Source organism: Pygocentrus nattereri, chromosome 2 (assembly GCF_015220715.1).
Source record: "Pygocentrus nattereri isolate fPygNat1 chromosome 2, fPygNat1.pri, whole genome shotgun sequence".
NCBI classification, from domain to species: domain Eukaryota; kingdom Metazoa; phylum Chordata; class Actinopteri; order Characiformes; family Serrasalmidae; genus Pygocentrus; species Pygocentrus nattereri.
Genome location: NC_051212.1, coordinates 19,933,419 through 19,956,160, shown reverse-complemented (window position 1 = coordinate 19,956,160; position 22,742 = coordinate 19,933,419). Strand labels below are relative to the sequence as shown.

The window sequence follows — 22,742 nt, the reverse complement described above, 5'->3', positions numbered from 1 at the left end:
TGCGATGGACTGGTGACCTGTCCAGAGTGTATCCTGCCTTCCATCCAATGACTGCTGGGATAGGCTCCAGCTCCCCCTGTGACCCAGAAGCAGTTTAGATGTAAATCCCCGTGTACTGCAAGTATGCACATTTGCAACTTAGAAAAAGGCAATTATATTTTTAATATTTTGTCATTTTTCCATTTGCACTATTTGCAGATGTTTGCAGCCGATGTGCAGGACGTACACATTGTTGATTAATTCAGCCCATTCAAGTCCACCAGCCACATCTACTATAATGAAAATGGAACAGAACTGTTTGAGAGGTCCAAGGCAATTAAATTGTTTATGGGCATACAATAGATAAACATAAACAGCACCCTTTATTTTTTTGATAGGTAATTATTATTTTTTTTCACAAACAAACCTGGATTTTCTGTGATTAAAAAAAAAGCAGTCCCACATGGTCAATAGACTGAATTTAAATAAATAAATATCAAGTTTCCTTGTGCTCGATTCTGTAAGGAGCACCCAGAGCACCTTCAGAATAGGTTCATCTAACATTCTGAAATGTCTGCCTCATACCTACACTTTCAGTGAGATTTGTGAATTTCCAGGATGGCAGTATGACTAGGAATATCAAAAACATCAGAAAAAGGGCACTGTGAACTTACATTTTGCCCCCAAGGTACAAACAAAAAAAATGTAAATATGACCTTAAAAGGACACTTCATTCACTCTCCTAAGAAAAGTACACATTTATAAGCACCCATTATAATACAAGGTGGATATTTAATGTGATTTGTCAACTTCTGGCTCACTTTTGGGCTTCTTATAGTCTAGTTTTAGGGACCTAAAGGGAAGGTGCAATATGGTGTTCAAAGGTACCAAATAGAAGCTTAATAAAAACAAACAAATAAATGGCTCATTCCAGAAATAATTTATTTCACTTCAATTTTATTCAGTTTTTTCTATGATGTGAAAAGAACAACCAAAAAAAGTTTGAGAGCAGAAACCAAGATGACAGTAACAACAAGAGCCAATCGGGAGACGCCAATCTCCCGGCTGCGTCTTTTACGACCGCGACAATCAGGAACGCAACAGACATCTTGTTCAGTTTAAACAGCACGGTCTCGCCTGGCCTCCAGGCCACATGGCTAAAACTTCTTGTTTAAACCTCCTCGCCAAGAGACACTGGAGGTCTAAACTATGTAGTGATAACATTGGAGTGTACTGTATATTTCACATACACTGTGCGTGTGTGCGTGTGTGGCTCTCAACTTTTCTGAGGCTGTGCTATTCCCCCCTCCCAACAATGTGCCTTCTTGATCACTAACGTGAGGAAAAACCAACCCCGTGTAGTAGGGGGCACCACAGTCTTCACCATTACTATCCCTCAATAGAGTGTACGCACCACATTCTACTGTGGTAGTTGTAGAAAGTTGCAACTGCGTGCTTTGAGTTTATCGCACTCTCACACCATCACTTTCAACACTCCCTTCATTCTTCTCCCAGAAACAACGGTGGGTTTTAGGAGGGGGGTTAGAGGCACTGAAGTTTGTCTGGATTTCAGAACAGGCTGAAATTAGCACTGCAGGTCTTTAACAGTTCATCTGCTCCTGATGCAGCCATGCCCAGATAGAGGTGGGCACTGCGCCCTCCCCCTACTCATTTGACTGGAGCAGCTGCATCCCTTCATCCCTCTCCACAGGGTCAGCTCTGAGACCGTGTAACAATTCTCCCAATTGATTTTCTATGGTTGCACTGCTAACAACTACACATATACAAACATACTCGTACACACGCACACGTGCACACAAACGCCGTCCAATTCATGACTCCTACAATGGATGAACGTTCTTAATTTCATGTTTGGCATTAGTATTCGATTTTCTATTCAACCTCTCTTCTCCAAGCCTAACCTTGCAAATATTTTCTCTGCTGTTTTCTCATCTCCTTAAAATAAAAAACAAAATTAAGGAACAGCATGTGTAGTCCCATGAAAAAAAATTCTAACAAAAAAGCAAATACTTAAGTTTTTTTTTTTAATTCAAGGCACAATGTCTCCTTTTCCTCAGACACCCTTAATCTCAGAGTACCAAACGCCTCAGCCGTCAGTCACATGAGAGGCTCCGCCTACATTCCTGCCTCTCGGCTAGCTCATCCCCTCGCCGCTAACACTGTTTCAGAGATGCATCTGTTCGGGAGTGTGATCACAATCCCACACCAGTGAAAGAAAAATAAAAAAAAAAAAAAAAAAAAAAAAAAAACAAAAAAAAAACAAAACCAAAAACAAAAAAAAAAAACAAAACAAAGTCATTGACAGTGACAAGAAAAAACAAAAAACGATTTTCCAAAATAAAAACAAAGAGTCACGTCCTGTGTTCAGTTACGTCAGATTTTCGAATCATATCCACCAGCTCTTTTTTGGCAAGCTTGTCTTAAATAAGCACTAAGTACTGATAGATAGGATAAACATACACCATTACGTGTTTTAAAGTAGATGCGTTTGTCATTTTTTTGTATCTTTTTCTTTTTCTCCTTGTAATCTTGTACGAATTCAAGATTTTAGTCGATTTTCACTCGTCTGTTTAAAGGTTTACGTAAATGCAAGCAGGGACAGATCGCCGTAGTGTCTTGCTCTAGACATGGGTCTTGAGGGGTGAGATGACGCTTTATTTTTCAATTTATGACACGCCATTCACCAGGGTCAGAGCCTCCCCAGATGATGCCACACCGTTGCTAGGAGAACGCTTTGAGGAGACATGATCTTCCTTCTTCACACTAGTCCCATTCTCCTGTTTGGGGGAGAAAAAAAAAAAAAAAAAAAATCAATGAGTTGCTGAATTAAATGCCAGAATTGTACCTTTGAACCTTATCTTGCTCTTTGGGTCCAGAGCAGGGGAAAGCACTGCTTTTAACGCTTCCTTGATTAACACACCTCATTCAGTTTATGAAAGGGCAAAAAAACAGAACTATGTAGTGAATGAAAGACTGCAACCACAAACATACTACTGTGTAATAAACTAAAAGTGGTGTTTATTCTGTACCTTAGGATGGGAGGCATGCTGCACTTCCTCTTTCTTTACTGGAAGGTTCTGTCGGCTCTGAGATTCTGCTCGAGAAATGAAGTCGGCCACAGTAACTGCAAAATTGGGGGGGGGGGGGGGGGTCACATGCGCTATACTTCCAAGGCAGGTTGGAACGATGACACAGACAACATATACTGTTGTGTGTATACACACACACACACACACTTATATTCGATCTTATTCTGAATTTTAGCTATAGTTTTATCGGTGCCTAAAATCATGTAAACAAGTCAGTTTCAGGTTGCTTAACAATGTGACCATTTGAAGTAAGCATGTAAATTGAATCATGCAGCCTGCTCAGTGCTTATTAATGGTGGTATAAACTGTTATTACGTGTTTGTTTTTATCAGCCTTGTATCTCCAGTGTAACTAAAGAAAATTAAGAAGAGAACTTCAGTTGTTATGGCTGATCAAATACATTTGGATCAAGATAAAAATCTAATTTACACAATTTTTTTAGTGCCAAAATATTAATTATATTCTGTATAAGCCCTGTAATTGTATATGCAGTACAGTCAACACTGGCATTCCAGCAATTCTATAGGGAAGGGAAATGAATAAGTAAAGATGTCATGTATTACTTCACAACTTGGCCACTTACCTGGCTGCCTGTCACGGCTGGCAGAACCTCCCTCAGGACGGTTGCCACGGTTACGGCGGCGGCGGCTTCTGTTGCGCCGCTGGGGCTTACTTTCATCATCTGGGGGTGAGGGGGGGACAAAAAAAAAATATATTTTATAAAACACAACAAGATATTATATGCTGATCAGAGCACCATAAACTCCACAGTGACTGGATCACTATAAAAGTCCATTCTTTGCTTTCTTACCCAATCCATTCTCACTAGCAGCTGCCTGGCCATCTGATTCGCTGGCGGCTGCATCCATCACGCTGGGTTCTTGGTCGTTGCGGCGACGGCGGGAGCGTCTCCTGCGATCACTGCCGCCCATGCTCTCACTGGCATCTGTATCTCCACCCAGATCACCCTCACCCTCCAACAGTGAGTAGGGGTTACTGTCAGGGTCCCTCAGGACTGATAAGAGTTTGAGAGTCAGAGACACACACACACACACACACACACAAAACTTGCTCATAGAGGTTTACACACAGCACCTTTTCTTTTCCCACACCTGATACTGAGGCAACATGTTTTCCTTAAAAATGACTAAGCTTTAAATGGACCATGTTTGATTGAGGCTCTTCTCTTAACATGAGGATCTCTAACTTAAATAACCACTTCTTCCCCACAGGAAAAATGTGAGCTTGTGCTATTTCAGGCTAAACATGTTACTGAATTGAGGCTGAATGATTTAGGGAAAATATTATGATGTTTCTGACCAACACTAACTGCAAACCAAATTGTGATTATTTTCTAAAATTAAAGTCCAGGCCTACTTTTTTTTGGCAAAGACTACCAGCCTTTCCTCTGGCTTGAGGCTTTAATACTGTTCCTGCTATTCTGAAACTTGCACTATTTCAAAATGAATTTGCATGCATAAAAACTACTCATCTTTAAGCTCTACACAAGACTGGATCAGATTAACCGTTTCCCTACTCATATCAGCCTGATACAGATACATTGTACCAGACTGGTGCCATCTCCCAACTTCATTTCTGATAAAGATCAATCTTCAGCAAGAAGCCCATAACATACCACACACCCCCTTTAACTACACAAACTGAGAGGAGTTGTCCACTTTAGGCACCTGAGCTGATGGTGATGGAACTGCGGGTTCCCGGGCCTCCACGGCCTCTGCCAGTGCTGGATCCACGACCCCGACCTCCTCTCCTGGAGCCCCTCTCCTCTCCTCCAACCCCCCGGGGCCTGGGCTCTCGCTCTCCCAGCTCCTCAGTTTCAGACGCGTTGGACATCTCAGAGTTTGTTCCTGTTGGGGCAAACAGTAGAACAAGATTTAAAAACATTCAAAATTTAATTTGCTCAGTTAACACACCTGCGACAAAAATCAAAACAATAAAATGGCCATGGAGGAACTCCCTGCTCAAGAAGTGTCCCTGCCTTAAAAGTTTTTTTCCCCCCTGCTCCAACACACCCAATTCAGCTACAACTACTGGCCAGACCCCACGCTCACTTAATGGAAGTTTTTCTCCCTTTAAAAAAAAAAAAAAAAAAAAAAAAAAAAAAAAAAAATCAATAAATAATGAACATTTACTCATACCCCTAGAGAAGTCACTGCACATATCCAAACCATGTCTGCCTATTTTACAAGATTGAGTAATTTCGAAAACACAACTCCAAGATGTAAACCTCACCATAACCAGAGTATGCGTTGGCCTTGCGTCCACGCCCACGTCCTCCGTATGTGCGTGATGTCTGGAGAGAGTTGCTGCTCTCATCAGTTAGGTAGCCTCTTTCCCGGTCTCCAGTGCTGGCCGCTCCAGTACGGCTCGGGGGCGCACGGTAACCCACACCGATCTGACGAAGCTGCTCATCGATTTGCAGCCGCTCCAGACGCAACTGCTCTACCTCCTATTAGTGTTGATCATAAATGAAGTTCAGACCAGATGAAAACATGACCTTCAGAAGAAGAAGAATTTATAAAAGTGATGGATTCATTTACTGAGATAATATGCAGCCAGTAGTATGGATGAGAGGGCTGTAGAAATGACTGCCAGGGAGAGGGGCATTGTGAATTTGGGCTCAAGAGTATAGCAGTTAGTAAGGTGGGGTTCAGTAAACGGAAATGTACGTGTGCTAGTGTGAGAGAGAGGAGGTCATTGCAGAATGTGACAGCTGCCTCGTTCAAACAACAGCTGAAGACTGGAGGGTGCAATGAGGGCTAGTGGAGAGGACTAAGGGGCTATTCTGAGAAGCAGATATCCACACAGGCCAAAATCCATCCCCCAACCTACCCCCTCCACCTAACTACTCCCCTGGCAGGGGCATGAGGGCTATTATTAGCAGCAGTTGGTGGTTAAAGGAGAGAGGTGTGATCAGCAGCTTTCCATGAGGGAGGTCAGGTGACCAGTCTAGAAAGATCTGCCATTTTCAGTGCTACAATGTAATATGCTACAGTGAGTCTAACATGGCTGCCCAGTCTCTCTGTATATACACACACTAGTTACATGTCTGTGTACCCAATTCAGAAAATAAGGGATCCAAACACAGGTTATGTGGTCTGCTGTCCCCTTCTTTTCAAGCAGAATTTATTGTACCAGAATACATTGGCTGATAAACTTTTACCTATTGACCAGTTCAGTCAGACAAATGGGCACAGTATAAATATCAATTAAGAAAGAGAATCTGGAGCACAAGCTAACCTGCAGGTAGGCCACATGATACTCCAGTAGGGCCTGGGCATTACTGATGTTTTCCTTGGTTCCTACAAAGATGAACGGAATCATACCCTGAGGAAAAAAAGGAAAGATGAAAACAGATAACACTATTATGTTATAGCCTTAAAACACACGTTAGGACAAAAGGTTAAACACTGAACATATATACACTTACATTAAAACACAAGGAAACACAGTTTGATTTATGGTGTATAGTTGTGTCCCACTACAGTCAATGTGTCTTTATCAGTCGAAACTATTGAGGGGTAGGGAGGGGTATTGGAGTATTGGGTCGGCGGTTCATTCACCTCTTGGCTGTCGACAGTGTCTGCACTGCCAGACGCCTGCCTGCCTACCTCCTCCCTGGGCAGCTTTTTGTCATTGTCTCCTTCGATCCGAACTCGTACCACACCCGACTTGTCCACAATCTCTTGGATGATTTTGCCACTTTTGCCAATAACTTTGCCTGTATGAGGAGACAAAAAGCTTTATTAAGGTATCATTACCAAAAAAAAAAAAAAAAAAAAAAATTCAATAAAATTATGGCACTTTCAGCTGCTCTTGTCCAATTTAAGATGCTCATCAGTTGCTGCATTCAGCTAAAGGAAGTCTGCAGGGCACTCACCCACAAGATTCCTCGGCACCTGAAAGGAGTCTTCTTTAAACTCCAGATATGCCCTGGCCTGCTTCACAGCTTCTGGGGTCTGACAGAGTAAAAGAGTGAAGGGAGATACAGATAGTGAGAAAACGGTGTCATTCCACATATAGACTAGGTGAAAGTGGCAAAGACTTTCAAAACAGATTCATATTCTGGGCTCTGTGTGTCTTAATATAAAAACAACAATTCTTGTAGAGTGTATGGACAGCTGTCCATATTTCAAGCATTATTAGCAATGACTATATAACTTTCACCATATTCTAAACACATTTACTTTACTGAACTTCACAGAAGTTAATTCAGAATGGTACTTTAAGGAACTGTCAGTTTTCCCTCTCTCTCACACTCTCTCCCATTAAAACTAGAAATATACAATGCTGTGGGAATCAGCAATGTTTGTGTAAACATAATTACATAATATAAATAATACTAATAAATATGTTCAGATTTGAAATCAATATATTTCAAATCAATAATTTGTTGTCCAGAAGAGCAAAATGTTTAGGCAACACTGCAATTCTACATTTTATTCGTTTTTCTGCATGTGTAACCCTACTCTGCATTTGAAATTTCTTTTTGATCATGAGAAGAGTAATGAGTTTAATAACTACTGGTAAAAGGAGCCATAACATGTACATTCACACAGACCAATGATTTATGAAGGAGGAGACAGTTTACTGTTTGAAATCAATGGGAAAGCTTGTAACGCTCAACATGTTTACTGGGAATGTCCTTCTTGGTAAAGGCATAAGCAAGAAAAATTCTCCTTTATCATGGAGACCTGGAAAAAACATTTTGACTGGTATTTGAGCCGAATGCTCTGTGCACAACACATTTGACCAGTGATCTAAAAAATGTGAGCTTTGGATAGGGAGAGATCTATAAAAACAAGAAAGATATGCACCTGGGTTTTTATTGCTTTACCAAGATATCCATTGATCACAGAGTTTCCTACAGGGACCTTGGTAACACTGCAGTGGTCATCACTATTGCTGCTAGGTTAATTTCCTCTTTATACACATACCTCTCCATAGATTCTAAAGGTGCAGCTCTCCTCCTCAAGTTCGATGGCAGTGACACCAGGGACTTTGCGGGCCTGCTGGATGTTGGCACCGTGGGATCCGATGGCCAAACCCATCAGATCTTCCCGTACCCGCACCTCCTCCTGATAGGCTGATGCCAGCTGCTTACTTGTCTGTGGCACACAAAGTGACAGGAGAGATGATATTCTGTATGTAAGCAGAAAGCGCAGATTTTAATCCCTATAGCATTTGCAAGCATGGACTGTGATTCCTGTAGGAGCTGCAGAACTGAGACCGCTTAACAAATTCATTTCAGAAACATCTCTGCACTATTCAGTTCATCTTTTATTAACTGGATATTAGAGAACATGAAACTATCCAATGTAAGGTAAGTATTTATATATGCACTGTCATTGTACAGTGGGTAAAATATGACAATACATATCAGAATTCATAATTGCTCAATTTGAATGAGTTTGTGTGTACCTCTAAGTGTTTGGTGGCCTCCTCGTTACGGGACATAAGCATGAGTTTGGTGCGAATACTGCGGAAGTGCATGTCACTCAGAAGACCTGCACGCTTTACTGTGGATTCGTTTGTGGACTGGAGAGAAAGAGCACATCTTGTTACACTACTGCATGCCCAAGCAAAAAAAAAAAAAAAAACCAAACAAAAAAAAAAAAAAAAACCAATTACAAGAAATGAAGAAAGAAGGAAGAGAAAAGAATGAAGGGGACTGACCAGTACAACCAGTTCGTGTATGGAAGTGTTGTAGAAGATGCAGCTGGCTCCAATTGCTTTCCTGAAGTCTTTGTGGATGTTTTCACTTAAACAACTGCCGAATTAAATCAGAGGGGGAGATACATAAGTAAAATAAAATAATATAATAAGTATCATTATGACAAACCTCCCAAGCTACCAACAGATAGACTGACTGCACACCAAATCCCAGAGAATGTGTTGGTATGAGTGTGCCACACTCACATTTCTCTGAGGTCCTCGGGCACGGCGACCGTGACTTTGTAGAAGGTGGTGCGACTGGAGGGGCTGTTGGGGTTGACTGGCCGGATTCGTTCTGAAGTGACTATTTCATTATATGTGGCGTCACATGCAGCATACTCGATCACATAGAACTGAAGAGGCAAAAATGCATCCAATACTGATCAGTTCTTGCAGTTGTACATTGCATAGAACCACGCAATGTGCATATTTAATTTTATATATATAAAACAAATATCTTGTTTTGCAAAAATCTCTATCAATAATGTATAAGCATACTGTAACCTTACTTATCAACAGAAACATCAGAGAACATTTTCAGGAAAAATGGGCATTAAGTACAAATTATCGATTTTTCAGGAGATACTTCTGAGAACGTTAGATACAGTACAACCCACTAGCAAAAGCAAGGTGACATTCAAAGGAAAATACACTGCTCAAAAAAATAAAAGGGAACACTCAAATAACACATCCCAGATCTGAATGAATGAAATCTTCTCATTGAATACTTTGTTCTGTACAAAGTTGAATGTGCTGACAACAAAATCACACAAAAATCATCAATGGAAATCAAATTTATTAACCAGTGGAGGCCTGGATTTGGAGTCACACACAAAATTAAAGTGGAAAAACACACTACAGGCTGATCCAACTTTGATGTAATGTCCTTAAAACAAGTCAAAATGAGGCTCAGTATTGTGTGTGGCCTCCACGTGCCTGTATGACCTCCCTACAACGCCTGGGCATGCTCCTGATGAGGTGGCGGATGGTCTCCGGAGGGATCTCCTCCCAGACCTGGACTAAAGCATCCACCAACTCCTGGACAGTCTGTGGTGCAACGTGACGTTGGTGGATGGAGCGAGACATGATGTCCCAGATGTGCTCAATGGGATTCAGGTCTGGGGAACGGGCGGGCCAGTCCATAGCTTCAATACCTTCATCTTTCAGGCACTGCTGACACACTCCAGCCACATGAGGTCTAGCATTGTCCTGCATTAGGAGGAACCCAGGGCTGACAGCACCAGCATATGGTCTCACAAGGGGTCTGAGGATCTCATCTCGGTACCTAATGGCAGTCAGGCTACCTCTGCCGAGCACATGGAGGGCTGTGCGGCCCTCCAAAGAAATGCCACCCCACACCATTACTGACCCACTGCCAAACCGCTCATGCTGAAGGATGTTGCAGGCAGCAGATCGCTCTCCATGGCGTCTCCAGACTCTGTCACGTCTGTCACATGTGCTCAGTGTGAACCTGCTTTCATCTGTGAAGAGCACAGGGCACCAGTGGCGAATTTGCCAATTCTGGTGTTCTCTGGCAAATGCCAAGTATCCTGCACAGTGTTGGGCTGCGAGCACAACCCCGATCTGTGGACCTCGGGCCCTCATACCATCCTCATGGAGTTGGTTTCTAACCGTTTGTGCAGACACATGCACATTTGTGGCCTGCTGGAGGTCATTTTGCAGGGCTCTGGCAGTGCTCCTCCTGTTCCTCCTTGCACAAAGGCAGAGGTAGCGGTCCTGCTGCTGGGTTGTTGCCCTCCTACGGCCTCCTCCACGTCTGCTGGTGTACTGGCCTGTCTCCTGGTAGTGCCTCCAGCCTCTGGACACAGCAAACCTTCTTGCCACAGATCGCATTGATGTGCCATCCTGGATGAGCTGCACTACCTGAGCCACTTGTGTGGGTTGTAGAGTCTGTCTCATGCTACCACGAGTGTGAAAGCACCACCAACGTTCAAAAGTGACCAAAACATCAGCCAGAAAGCAGAAAGGTACTGAGAAGTGGTCTGTGGTCCCCACCTGCAGAACCACTCCTTTATTGAGTGCGTCTAGCTACTTGCCAATAATTTCCACCTGTTGTCTATTCCATTTGCACAACAGCTGTGAAATTGATTGTCAATCAGTGTTGCTAATTAATTTCACAGAAGTTTGATTTACTTGGAGTTATAGTGTTGTTTAAGTGTTCCCTTTATTTTTTTGAGCAGTGCATGTAAAAAAACAAAAAACAAAAACAAAAACAGGAGTTTCCAAAACAAAAACACTGCTTGAATATAAACAAAACGTGAAGCCTTTCAACATGCAAGACCTGGTAGACTGCAAAAACTGTCACCATCAGATAAACAGCTTATTTAAAAACCAGTCTAATTAGTCCTGTTCAATGGGATTTGGTGTAGTAGAGTATGTGAAATGTAAAGAATAAATTGGATTCATAGTTTTTGATAGTATTTTAAAACAATTTTGTCCATTCAAACTTCTGATGTCAAAAAAATAAAAACAAACATCATGACCTAATGCATCATAAACATTTCTTGAGGTTTTGTGATAAACTTTTGCCATATCACTCCTCTACACAATGCTATGCATCTGAAAGGATGTGTAACTATCAAGAAGCTGTTACTAAGAAAAAGAAAAAAAGAAGCTGCTGGTGTTCTCAAAGCAATGAACTGAACACCCCAGAGTCCAGACTTCAACATCAATGAACGTGTTACTTGGATTTTAAGAAACAAAACAAAAAACAACCAATTTCTTAATCTGAACTTAGTCAAAATTTTCCTACAGATATCAAAAAGAAACTTGAAAACAAGCCTCTAGAAAAGTATGGAAGATATAATGAAGGCAAAGGGTAGACACACAAAAGGCCAAGGGGATCAAACCGGTCACAGGGCTGGTTCCCTAACCTCCAACCCACGACTGCCCCCTTGAAGCTGAAATGCCTGCCTGTTTGAACTGGAATTTAAATAAAATGTGTGCTTTTTTTTTGCACAATACTATACCATATACATTTCATTTATTTGTAGAAATAATCAGTGTGAATTGCTTTTGCAAAAGGCACACAAGAAACTGTACTAACAATGCCATCGTTCAAGCACAGACACACTTTAAACAACCGAAGAAGCTCAAAGACCCCATTGTGCTGTGTGTTAAACCTTTAACTCAGAATGACAGTCATTAGTCTTTGGGTCATGCATTGACTGGGTTGATAAATGGAGTACCATACAATGTCCAGAGCACTGGAGTGAGTATCCATGGCAGGATTTACATTTTGCTAAGATTTTCATTGACTACATTAATCCATTTATTTACAGCTGGAAAAATGTTTTACGCTAATGCAGGCCCCATTTACTGAAATTACACAATGTACATCATTATGAGGAATAAAAGCAGGGCGAAAGGGGAACTGTCTAACAACCTAAAACGCTAATCAATAGACAGCCAAGCCTAAACGTGGTAATATTTGTCTGCCCCAGTGATGAAAGTGGCTGAGAGGACACACGCCTGCCTGCACTTCATGTTATACTTGAAGAGCCTTTAATGCTTTGCTGCCTTACCCAATGTGCTGTCTTAACCTAATTAGACAGGCTGCGTATGTGCCTGTGGTAGCAAGTTGGTTCAGGTGCTAGGGACAGACCACTGGAGATGTGAAAAAGGAGCCAAGTGTTTTGCTATCTGTAGGGTTTTACACCAGAGACAGCTGCAGCATACACAGATTCCAATGGGTATGCTCTGCATCAGACCTGCCTTGGACAGCATGCATCATTGTGTCTGTGTTGCACAAGGAGCACGCTCACTGTGACAGATTTTACTGGTGTGCTGTTGTGTTTGTCTCCAAGCCAAGAAGTCTAATTCAGAGTGGAGGATATCTTTAAGCACTGCACACTCAATTTAGCTGGATGATTTAAAATGTTTGAGCATTCTGGTACCAAGACAGGCCAAGAGTTTCAGAAGATTTCAAACAATTTGAGGTCAAATTTGCTCCAGCGTGCATAATACTGTTACATGAAGTCATATCATCTAAGTGGCAAGTTTTTTGGGTAATTGGGTCAAAGCTGCATGTATCCATGTTATTAGGCCAAGACGTTTTCCCAAAAGGGTTGAAACAGTCAATCAGTACTCATATCCCTGGCCTGTGCATCTGGTAAAAGCACACCTCAGCAGTGCAGAAACGTGCCCTACAGCTTGGATTCTGACCTAGCAGTACCAGTGCTGATATGGACAATATTGTGAGTATCGCAATATCTGAAAAAGAATAATTTATCCAAATAAACTATTCCCAAAGGGAGTTGATCATTAATAGGGCTGGCCCAAAAAACCTGAATACTCATCACATTGATAGGCTATCAGTTTCCTTATCTTGTATTTCGAAGTTGTGTTTCATTAAACCTTTAGACACAAACAGATTTCTACAACACATTTGTGGATTCCTGATAATTTTAGAGAGAGGGTGGTCACTGTTCACTGTCACTAATCAAAATGTTATCATAGAACCAGGAGAAATGGCAATTACCTTATGAAGTATGTGATATACTACGGAAATAATTAATTATGCCATGAAGAGGTAACGTTAGCTAAAGGGGCTGAACATGGCTACATTCCCATCATGATTTTGCTATGTTCTTTGAGCGACTGAAGCAAGACATGCAAGTGAAAAATATTAAGTGGCAAACAATGTTTACCCAAGTCTTGTTGCCTTATATGCATAATTATCCCAAATTATTTAGTGTTCGTGGATCATGTACATTTTTTGATTCTTTAAACCACAACTACCCTAACTTTGTCTTGGGCAGCCAAAGAGTAATGCTGATGGTGGGCCAAGGGGCAAAAGACAAATATAACTTTAAAAATTTCCATAAATCAATTCATGAGTTTTTGTGATATTGTTTATTTGGTTCAGTTGGTTTCACGCCGCAACAGCTGGGGTGTTTGCTTATTGGTCAGAAACTTTACAGGGATGCAATCATTCTGTTGCTGTCACACTAACCACTGTGAAAATCTAATTTAAAATATAGTTAGAAAATATTAACCCTGAACACAGGTGGCAAAATTTTCACATGGCAAAATGAATCGAACTAAAGAAAAAGTTCCAGAGGTACACACCAAACAAGCTAAGTCACAGAGAGCTTGGTATAACAAAGTAGCAGTAAGAAATATTAAAGTTGATGTTTAGTAAATTCAAACTGTGACCCATCGCATAAGTTTGTGTATCACAGTAAAAACAGTGAGCTGCAGCTCCTCTCACAGAGTATGAACTCATGAAGGATTTTTGCGAACAGCTGAAACAGAGATTCTGATTGGTTCTGCCAATGAGTATGACTCTTTGTTTGCACCTATTAGTCAGCACTCTGTGTAGCTTTTTTACAGTGTAATTGACCTGAACTCAATCAGAAAGTGGTGAGTCATTGCCACAGTACTTTAAGAAGGGGCGGGTCTCTGCTCAGCCCCATTGACACTGGGCTAAATCAGTTGCTTCACAGGCAACTTTGTTGAGGGAAGAATGGCAGACTTCACTTAGCCCTACGCCTCTGTTTTGCGCGTTAACGTCTAGGGGCAGGGTTGTCCTGATTGTTGTTGAGATGGAGGGGTAGGGTGAAGTGTTAGGGCTACATGGCCCTTCAAACAGAGATTATTCAGAGGCACACTACAAACGGAGTGCTATGAGAAAATTCCCAGAATGCTATGCAAAGCATCAGCAAGGTGGCTGCACAAGCAGCCAAAGAGACACAAATGTATTTTCTCTGGTAAAAAGCCGCTTTGTTGTAAGAACCATTGTAATAGCGTTTTATGGTCATTTCCTTCATAACATGCATAAAAATTGCTAGTAATGCGCTGATGTCTCGGTCGCTTTCTAGCAAAATTTCCCGTTCTACCTTAAACGGTGCAGCAGTTACGTTCTGGTACCTGAGGTTGCTGCGCCATTTTAAGTGGAAGGGGAAAATTCGACCATGAAGCTGGAGATTAGAAAGCCAAGTTCAGCTTCATATCACCGAAGAATTCTTGGTGGCGATAATAAATAATTGTCATCCCCCTCTTTGAAGGAAGATGATGCCCTAAACGTATTTAAGCAGTAAGGAGCTGAACTTTACCCTCTGCTGTCACTGCAGACGGGCAGGGTTGCATACACAATAGCGCTAGTAGCTGTTAATGAAGTAATGTAGGTTTTTTTGTTTGTGCTCCATTTTTTTTAATTAGTGAGCACCCATGCTTTTCAGTCTCCTTCGGATAAATGGCAAATGTCAGTGTGATCTACCATTATTACTATAGTCCGAAGACAAAGCAGGAAAACACATCCTGATTCATTTTTCCAGGCTATTTTAAATATGATTCACCTGTCCTGTCATGTGACAAGTGCGATTACCACAGCTGGAGGTGGTATATTGGAAATGGCCGGAAAATCTCGTCTTGTCTGTTTACGCAAGTCACTGACGACAACTGATGACGTTTTCGGTTCTTGAAGGGTTGTCCCATTTCATAGGGGGAAGATTTCAACCACTACCCCTTGTATCTCAGCTTCAAGAGGGAGGGTTACACTTGGAAAAAAGGGGTAGGGGTAAAAATAAGAAATGGGTTTGGGCCTAACTGTTTGGATGGACACCTAGCATAATCAAGTATTTAGTGTTCTCCACTCTGAGTGCACTGATGCGATGTAATGTGGCTCATTCCTTGAAAACAGTTCATGTTAGGCTTCATGTGCACTGATTGTGTGCGCCATCTTTCTCAGATTACATGCAGGATTTCTACAACAGTGTACAGATACAACTGGCTGCAAGATATCAGGTGTGAATTCCACAGCTAAATAAATACCACACATCTTTTCCCATCAGTCCCTGACTTACCTCTCCCTTCATCATTCGCACCCTCGCCAGCCACCAGCCACAGGGTTCCTGCTCATTCGCTCGGGAATACACCTGACACCAAAGCACAGAGACATAAGCAGATCAGCATGTGTTATATGGGTAAGTGCAGAGAGTGAGTTTCAACCCATCACTTTGTCTGTGCAACAGATCAGACACGAAACAGCTGCCACAAGTTTGGAGGTGTTGTGGTGAGGAAAGCCGGTAACAAACAAGCAAACATAGCAGCATCTGCCACTGACTGTGACAGACGGGAAAGAAACAAAACAGCACCTGCAGATATGAACTTCAGGTAAAATCAAAGGCAGCAGGCATCATAAAAGCGTTTCCAAAATGGTGGCCTTGCTTGCAGCTCATACCAGCTGTCAGGTTGAACCAATTGTTAAAAGAAGGTGGTCTCTGATGCTACGAGTTAACAGAAGACCGTGCAGTTTAGGGCATCACCTAGAGGAGGTATTTTCAGGGTGAGAGCAGCCATACCTCCACTTCCTCTCCCTCGCCAATGTCCTTGTTGTAATCATTTGGAGGAGGCAACCGCACATCGCTAAACGGCAGCTGTCTCTCTGGCTGCCAGCTATGAGAGAGAGAGAGAGAGAGAGAGAGAACAAAAAGAAGGACAAATTACCACCAGGAAACATGTTACCTTTCACTTGCTAAATCCTTAGACATTCATAATTTATGACAAGCATAATATTTTGTTCTTCTGAAGTTCGTAAGTTGAACAGTAGTGGCACATTAAAATGGATTATAATTAAACAATTAAACAATTATTTTAGCAAAAATTAAGGATGCACTAAAATATGAATTGTGGGCTGCTGCTCATATTCTACATTTATATGTAATACATAAACATTTAAAATATAGAAATTGGGACTATACTTGGATTAGTGTTATAGGAAAAAATTACATTTATTTCTGTAAGGTAAATGCAAATAAGAGACCTCCTGTTCTTCTAGAGTAAAATAAATATATATTCAAATATCCATTAGCAAAAATAAGACAACAGCATAACTGTCTGACATAATTAGCTACTTACTACTATGCATAAACAATATACTGCTCTTTAAAGGCTCTATGTTCATCTGCATCTCGGGCCTTAACACTCACAATGGTGCCAATGAAATAGTCAGCCTCTCTCCATCTCACACACATACACACGCAAACATATACACAGTTAGAGCTTGTAGCGTAGGGCGAGTCTTCCTTAAACATGCTGGGTCAGGGAAAAAACATTATGATTGGAGTACCCAGTCTTTGTCCCATTGAAATAGAAATACAAGTTTTAATCTATCTTCTTATGTTATTCCTTACCACTCGTCAGAACACAGATGAATGAAAACAAGACACTGAACTGCATGCACAGACCAACACAAGAGCAGAATGACAACAGCGGAGACCGAGTTGCACACAGGTCAAAGGAACCCTCCCTAGAATGGTAGGGGCACTGCACTTCCTTCTGATCCACATACCGCACAAGGCTATTCCTGGCTCACCCCATGCAGAGAGATAGGCACAGAAATGGAGAGAAAGACAGACTAGGGGGAGAGAGTGAAAGAGAGCAAGAATGAGAACTGCAAAAGATGACAAAAAGAAAGAGAAAGCAATGAAAATGGTTAAGCAAGAAAGACAGAGTTGGTGGCAGGGTACAGAAGAACGAAGAGGAGCAGGAGTTTGGAAAAAGTAGTGAAACTATAAATGGGTGAATGACAGCTGCCTGGAGGTTAGCAGAGAGAGGCAGAGAGAGAGGCAGGCAGAGAGAGAGGCAGAGAGAGAGGCAGAGAGAGAGAGAGAGAGAGAGAGAGAGAGAGAGAGAGAGAGAGAGAGAGAGAGAGAGAGAGAGAGAGAGAGAGAGAGAGAGAGAGAGAGAGAGAGAGAGAGAGAGAGAGAGAGAGAGAGAGACTTAAGGAAGCTCATCAAACCAGGGTTCAACCAGTCAGACAGATATCCACCCACAGATATTTGCTGAGACAACTGAACTTACTTGTTTTCAAAGACTATTGTAAGGGAGTCTTCATGGACGTCTTTGACGAATCCCTGAAAGAACACAGAGCGGGGAAATAGATCTTCAGAGCGATAACATTTAGCAATGCTAACGCAGCACTACACAACAACCTTTCTCAGGGTTGGAAAAATATCTTATTGCATTAAAGGTTTCCTGACAGTGGAGGTTTATAGTGCTGGTGGTAATAACAAAATTGATCGCCACTGATATCTTCTAAATATACCAAGGTATCAGATGATATTCAGGCTTGCATTAATAAAATCAATGATGCCATGTATGCTGAGTGCTGCTACTTTACATTTAAAGAAAAGAAAAGAAAAAAAAAAAAAAAAAAAGTCCTAAAAACCTCGACTAAAACATTCATAGTATTGTAAGCATTAGACAGAAAACAGATTTTGATGAAATTAAAATGTAATTTAAGTTTTATATATTAACCAAAAAAAATCTGTACCACTTCAATGTAATGACTGCAGTTAACCAAGTTTGTTATCCATCACTAACACACAGAGAAAAAAAAAAATTAAAAATAACCTCAATACTGGTATAGCGTATATATCGCACAGCACTAAAAGTGTGAATAGGTGATTTAAAGAGAAGGCAGGATAACCATCATGCAAGTCTTTCTCTATATTTATAGGCATCTCTGGTTTCAAGAGAGACCCTCTTCAGGGAGTCCAGTTACAGCAAAGTCAGGTCTTGTATATGGATGAAAACACACTCACACACACACAAAATGATATAAATGGTGTGTGTAGGAACAGGCAATTTGGCACATGTCACAGTTATAGTATGTGACCACTAGGGAATGTGAAATATGTATTAGGGTGAATCTCCTATCATTATGATGGGGACACACCGAGTGAGGTGCATATAGTAATGACCCCTCCTCAAAACCTGTTTCTCGCCCATCACGCAACCCCACAAATCTATCCGGACATTCCTCCAGTCCCCTCCCCCAGCACTGCCACCCAGTGTGAGTGATGGCATTGGCACAGTGACACTGCCTAATATGGGACAGGGAAGGTGGGAAAGAGGAAGAGAGAGTGAAAAAGTAAATGAAGAGCTACACATCACACTCACTTGGAAGAGAGCCCTCTTCCCTGGAAAAACGGTCACTGGTCTCGGATTAAAACGTATGCACAGATATACATAGTCTCAGCTCACTTTCACTGTACCACCTTACACGGTTTCTTAATCTTTACATAAGAGATTTGTATATTAAAAAAAAAAGAAAAAAGAAAAAAAAAAAAAAAAAAAAGAAGTAAATCTATTTTCTCCATGGCAATTTAAGATCAAGACAGCAAGCTATCTGGGCTCCCTAAAAAAGAAAGTATATTTTAAAAAAACAAGACTGTATTAAAAAGTTAACTTATATGTATGAGCATTATTAAAAACTTCATCAAATTCATCCCAAGCAGGCTGACAGCGAATAAGGATTCCAATCATAAACAGCCCTATGGATTAAAGTAATCCACTGTGGGGCAAAGTGGCACAATTTTTACAGAGCTATATGCACTAGTGTAGTCATGTTGGGACAATGGAACACTGCATGCTTGGGGAAAAGTAACAGAGCACTCCAGCATGTCCCTGTCTTTTGCCACACCTCTTTAGTTAAAATGCAGCCAACCCTTTTTAGTCTCACATCGCTGTTAACATGACGCCAGGGAATCGCTGCACCAATCAGTTACTCAGGAGCAAAGCTCTCTGGCCATGTGGCTACCTTGACCCATCCAAGTACCACACGTGATTGCAAAAGGGCAACCTAGGCCTAGGAGTAGTTGGGTAGCCAACTTCTGATTCCCCTAAAGAAACTTTGGAAAAATTAAGGAAACTTAAATTGATCTGCTTGGCCGCTTTTTTTACTTAGCTGGTACCCCTTTGCAATTCAAGCATGCGAGCAAGCACCAGAGAGTGCAAAATGGAGGCTCTATACCTCAGTTCTAACAAGTGCTCCATCCATCCCCTAAAACAGTGCTTTGTGTACAGCAGTTTTTAATTCACATAATTAATAAATAAAAAAAAATAATGATTTAGGTAGACATTACAGACTTGACAAAGCAAGGAGAGCATGCTCTTATTTTAAGCCTTCAATGACATTGTAATAAACCTCAGGAAAGCATTGTCTTATTAGCAGCTCTGAAGAACCCATGCGTATTAAGACAAGAAGCTTTTTATTTTGAATTTAGATTTTAAATTAATGGGTTACACAGAATATGACCGAGTTCATGTAAAAGTCCAACATTTTTAGTCACACATCTTCGAGAGACGAGGAGAGAAGTGCAAAAATCAGCCAGTCTTAAATCAACTTGAGTAGAGTTAAAGTTACTCTCACAGGACAGAACTGGATTCAATAAATTCAACAGCAGTGATTCGACCGAGGCTTGGGGGTGGGGGGATTGGGGGTTGGTGAGCGGCTGTGGAGAGTGAGTGTTGAGTGTCAGGCCTGACATCACCTGTCCCTGTCCCACCTGCTTTGGTCCCTCAGAGTCAAAGCTTCAGACAGCCACTGGTATAAAATGTGTGCAGCTCCACCACTACTACTGCAAACAAGAAACTTGTGACATAAGCAACCCAAAGATACACACGAGTACATCCCCCCTGATTCCATGACGCCTGAAATGGAGAGCCAGTGCCAGATCAAATGAAATTAGCTCCTTAAAGTCAAGCCTAGAAGATAAAACGTTGTGAAAACGTTATGCTAACTGAACTGAACAGAACAAAGGTTTACACCCCACTACCGAACAAAGTAAGCAAAGATATATTCTATATATTCACAAACCACCATAGAAGTGTGTGGGCTGATCTAGAATCAGTTTTTAAAACAATTACAGTCATAAATATGGAGGAACCTGAAGACCAGCCTTCCAGCTGACAACTGCTTTGCAAATACAAGCCCAGGTGACTAACAGCAAAAGCCTCCTCAGTCTCAGTCTGGCTGACCTCAATTGACTTGATTCTGATTCAAGATGATGAACTGGCGACCTGTCCAGGATGTTTCCTGTCTACCACCCAGTGACCACTGGGATAGGCTCCAGCACCCCTACAACCCAGAAGGATAAGCAGAAACGTGTATATGTGTGAATCAAGATGGATACCCCCTACTATGTTAGACAGGGGCAACCAAATACAATATTGCTAAAGGCCTGATGCAGCTCCTTTCTTAAAGTAAAGAAAAGGGGGGGAAAAAACGTATGATGAATCAGGCTGGACTGGTGTCAATAGGTTCAAATCTGAGGTAAGCTGGCCCAAAAGAGAGAAGTGATTCGGGACTGGTCACGTGAAGAGTCCTTCTGCTCTGCGAGCATTTTAAACACACACTGTCACACTGCAAATAAGTTATTAGGTCTAAGCCCCCCCCTATCCCAAGGAGACCGATCACACATCCCAGGTTAGGGGCTCTTGCGGTTAGCCAGCTAACTGCCATGCTTTGAGATTGAGGAGAGGGAGGGAACTGCCCCACAATGGCTAACTCTGACCCATGAAAACAGACCAGCAAGGACCTAACTAATCGAAGGCGACCTCATCATATCTTGGGCCTCCTCAGAAAAGCGATACCCAGCCTCGTGACATTCGTGGGCCATGGTTAAAGCCTCTATCGCCCCCATGGCCATGACAGCTACGGAGTCAAACGTGCCGAGATACATTTGATTTAGGACAACAGTGTTTTTCGGTCCAGTTACCTTATAGAAGGCCCCGTTGGAGCCGCGCACCTCCACAGCCAGCCCATCCATGGTCGCCGGCGCTCCGCCGCTGTGAGAGTCCGGCAGCACCCCCAGCTTCGCTGGCCCTCCGCCGCTCTCCGGTCGCTTGTGGATTTCCAGTGTTTCGGGTGGGGGAGAAGGGGCAAAGGTGACAGGGAAGGGCTGAGCAGCAAAAGGTTTGGACAGTTAGATAGGTTAAGTTAGCTACCTAGCTAACCTAGCTCTGGCACCGAACGGCCAGGACTTAACGTTCACACAGGAACGTTCAAGCTAGCTAACCTAGCTAGCTACTGGTAGCTCACTGGGAGCTATAGGAAAACGTGTTATTCGTGCTGAGTAACGTAGCTACACACCACGGCGGTTTGGCTGGCCACACTCACCCGCTTTCCGTACGAGGGCTGTCGGCTGGACGCTGAAGCGCTGAGGTTGATGATGGAAAGGCGATGTTAGCAGACAGCTAACTCGGCGGCTAATTAGCTATCACGAACACCTTCCTTGCCTCAGTTGCCGGGCTGCTAGCTAAGTCAGCGCAGGTTCGTTAGGCGATTCAGTGCATGTTTCGGGAGTGTTTGTGTTGGGGTGTAATTGTGAATCGGTTCAAATGTTCCAAACGCCGCCAGTGGCTACAAAAAAATAACAATAATAAAGCCTCCTCCCAGAAAACCGTTATGCTGTGCTATCGCCCGGCAACTCCTTTTACCCCAGTTGCCCGTCCCTTCGAACGCACGCCGTCAGAGTGAAAACGCGAGTGTGAATGACCCCCTTAATGCCCACCCCTACTACTGGAGGGGCAGGCCAGATTGGAATATACCCCTGGCCATTGGGCAGTTTATCTGTTCCTCAAGAATAAGGGTGTTAGTCATAGGCGAGGACGCTGGGGGCTGGGTCAACGCGAAGCCAGAGCTTGCGCTGCTGATTGGCTGTAGTTTCTCCTTACTAAATTTAGGCGACTCTTTTCACTCTCCACGCCAATTCACAAAACCGTTTGTGTACAACGGCGATGTAGTGCTAAAACAAATGAACTATCTTTTAGACTCTTCCATGCTTCGGTATGATTTCCACTGCTCTGTTTTTTGTCATGTTACCTTGGAAAATAAGTGCTCTTAAAGATAAACGTACTGTTAATTAACCCATGAAACAGTCTGAAGTAACGACGGCCCTCCGAACCTAAACAAGCCTCAGGTCAGTACCCACAAAATGTGATGTGGCTATGATGTGGTTGGTACAGCTGACCACATGGTTGGTCATGAGCCAAAAAATTGGGTCTGGTTTAATAGTGAAAAAACTTTGTAGTATTAATGTTGTAAAAATGCCCATGGCTTCTCACAGTGATGCCAAAGAATCCTATAAAGTGAGATTTCTGGGCTTA

At 42.2% G+C, this 22,742-nt stretch overlaps 1 protein-coding gene across 2 annotated transcripts; it reads right to left on the bottom strand.

Annotated features, from left to right (window-relative positions):
• Positions 1 to 904: 904 nt before the first annotated feature.
• Positions 905 to 22,120, bottom strand: fxr2 (fragile X mental retardation, autosomal homolog 2). 2 transcript variants are annotated; one of them, XM_017710292.2, is made up of 18 exons: positions 21,754 to 22,120; positions 21,353 to 21,535; positions 17,652 to 17,704; positions 16,151 to 16,244; positions 15,653 to 15,724; positions 9,030 to 9,178; positions 8,787 to 8,880; positions 8,532 to 8,648; positions 8,048 to 8,218; positions 6,991 to 7,069; positions 6,674 to 6,831; positions 6,351 to 6,437; positions 5,343 to 5,559; positions 4,778 to 4,957; positions 3,901 to 4,104; positions 3,673 to 3,771; positions 3,030 to 3,124; positions 905 to 2,777 (listed from the first exon to the last, which is right to left on the bottom strand). In XM_017710292.2, exons 2-18 carry the CDS (start codon positions 21,401 to 21,403, stop codon positions 2,667 to 2,669), a joined length of 2,031 nt encoding a protein of 676 aa, XP_017565781.1. In that variant the 5' UTR covers positions 21,404 to 21,535; positions 21,754 to 22,120; the 3' UTR covers positions 905 to 2,666. The 2 variants fall into 2 exon arrangements, with proteins under 2 accessions (XP_017565781.1, XP_017565782.1); XM_017710293.2 differs by having other exon boundaries at positions 6,722 to 6,831.
• Between the last annotated feature and the right edge of the window lie 622 nt (positions 22,121 to 22,742).

What these genes read in the sequence shown, in the direction of transcription:
- fxr2 (XM_017710292.2), bottom strand. Translation starts at nt 21,403, where the DNA reads ATGGATGGGCTGGCTGTGGAGGTGCGCGGCTCCAACGGGGCCTTCTAT. An exon ending in CCTTTAGAATCTATGGAGAG is followed by an intron (nt 7,070 to 8,047) that starts GTATGTGTATAA and finishes TTACTCTGTCAG; the next exon opens with ACCCCAGAAGCTGTGAAGCA. An exon ending in TGCTAGTGAGAATGGATTGG is followed by an intron (nt 3,772 to 3,900) that starts GTAAGAAAGCAA and finishes CCTCACCCCCAG; the next exon opens with ATGATGAAAGTAAGCCCCAG.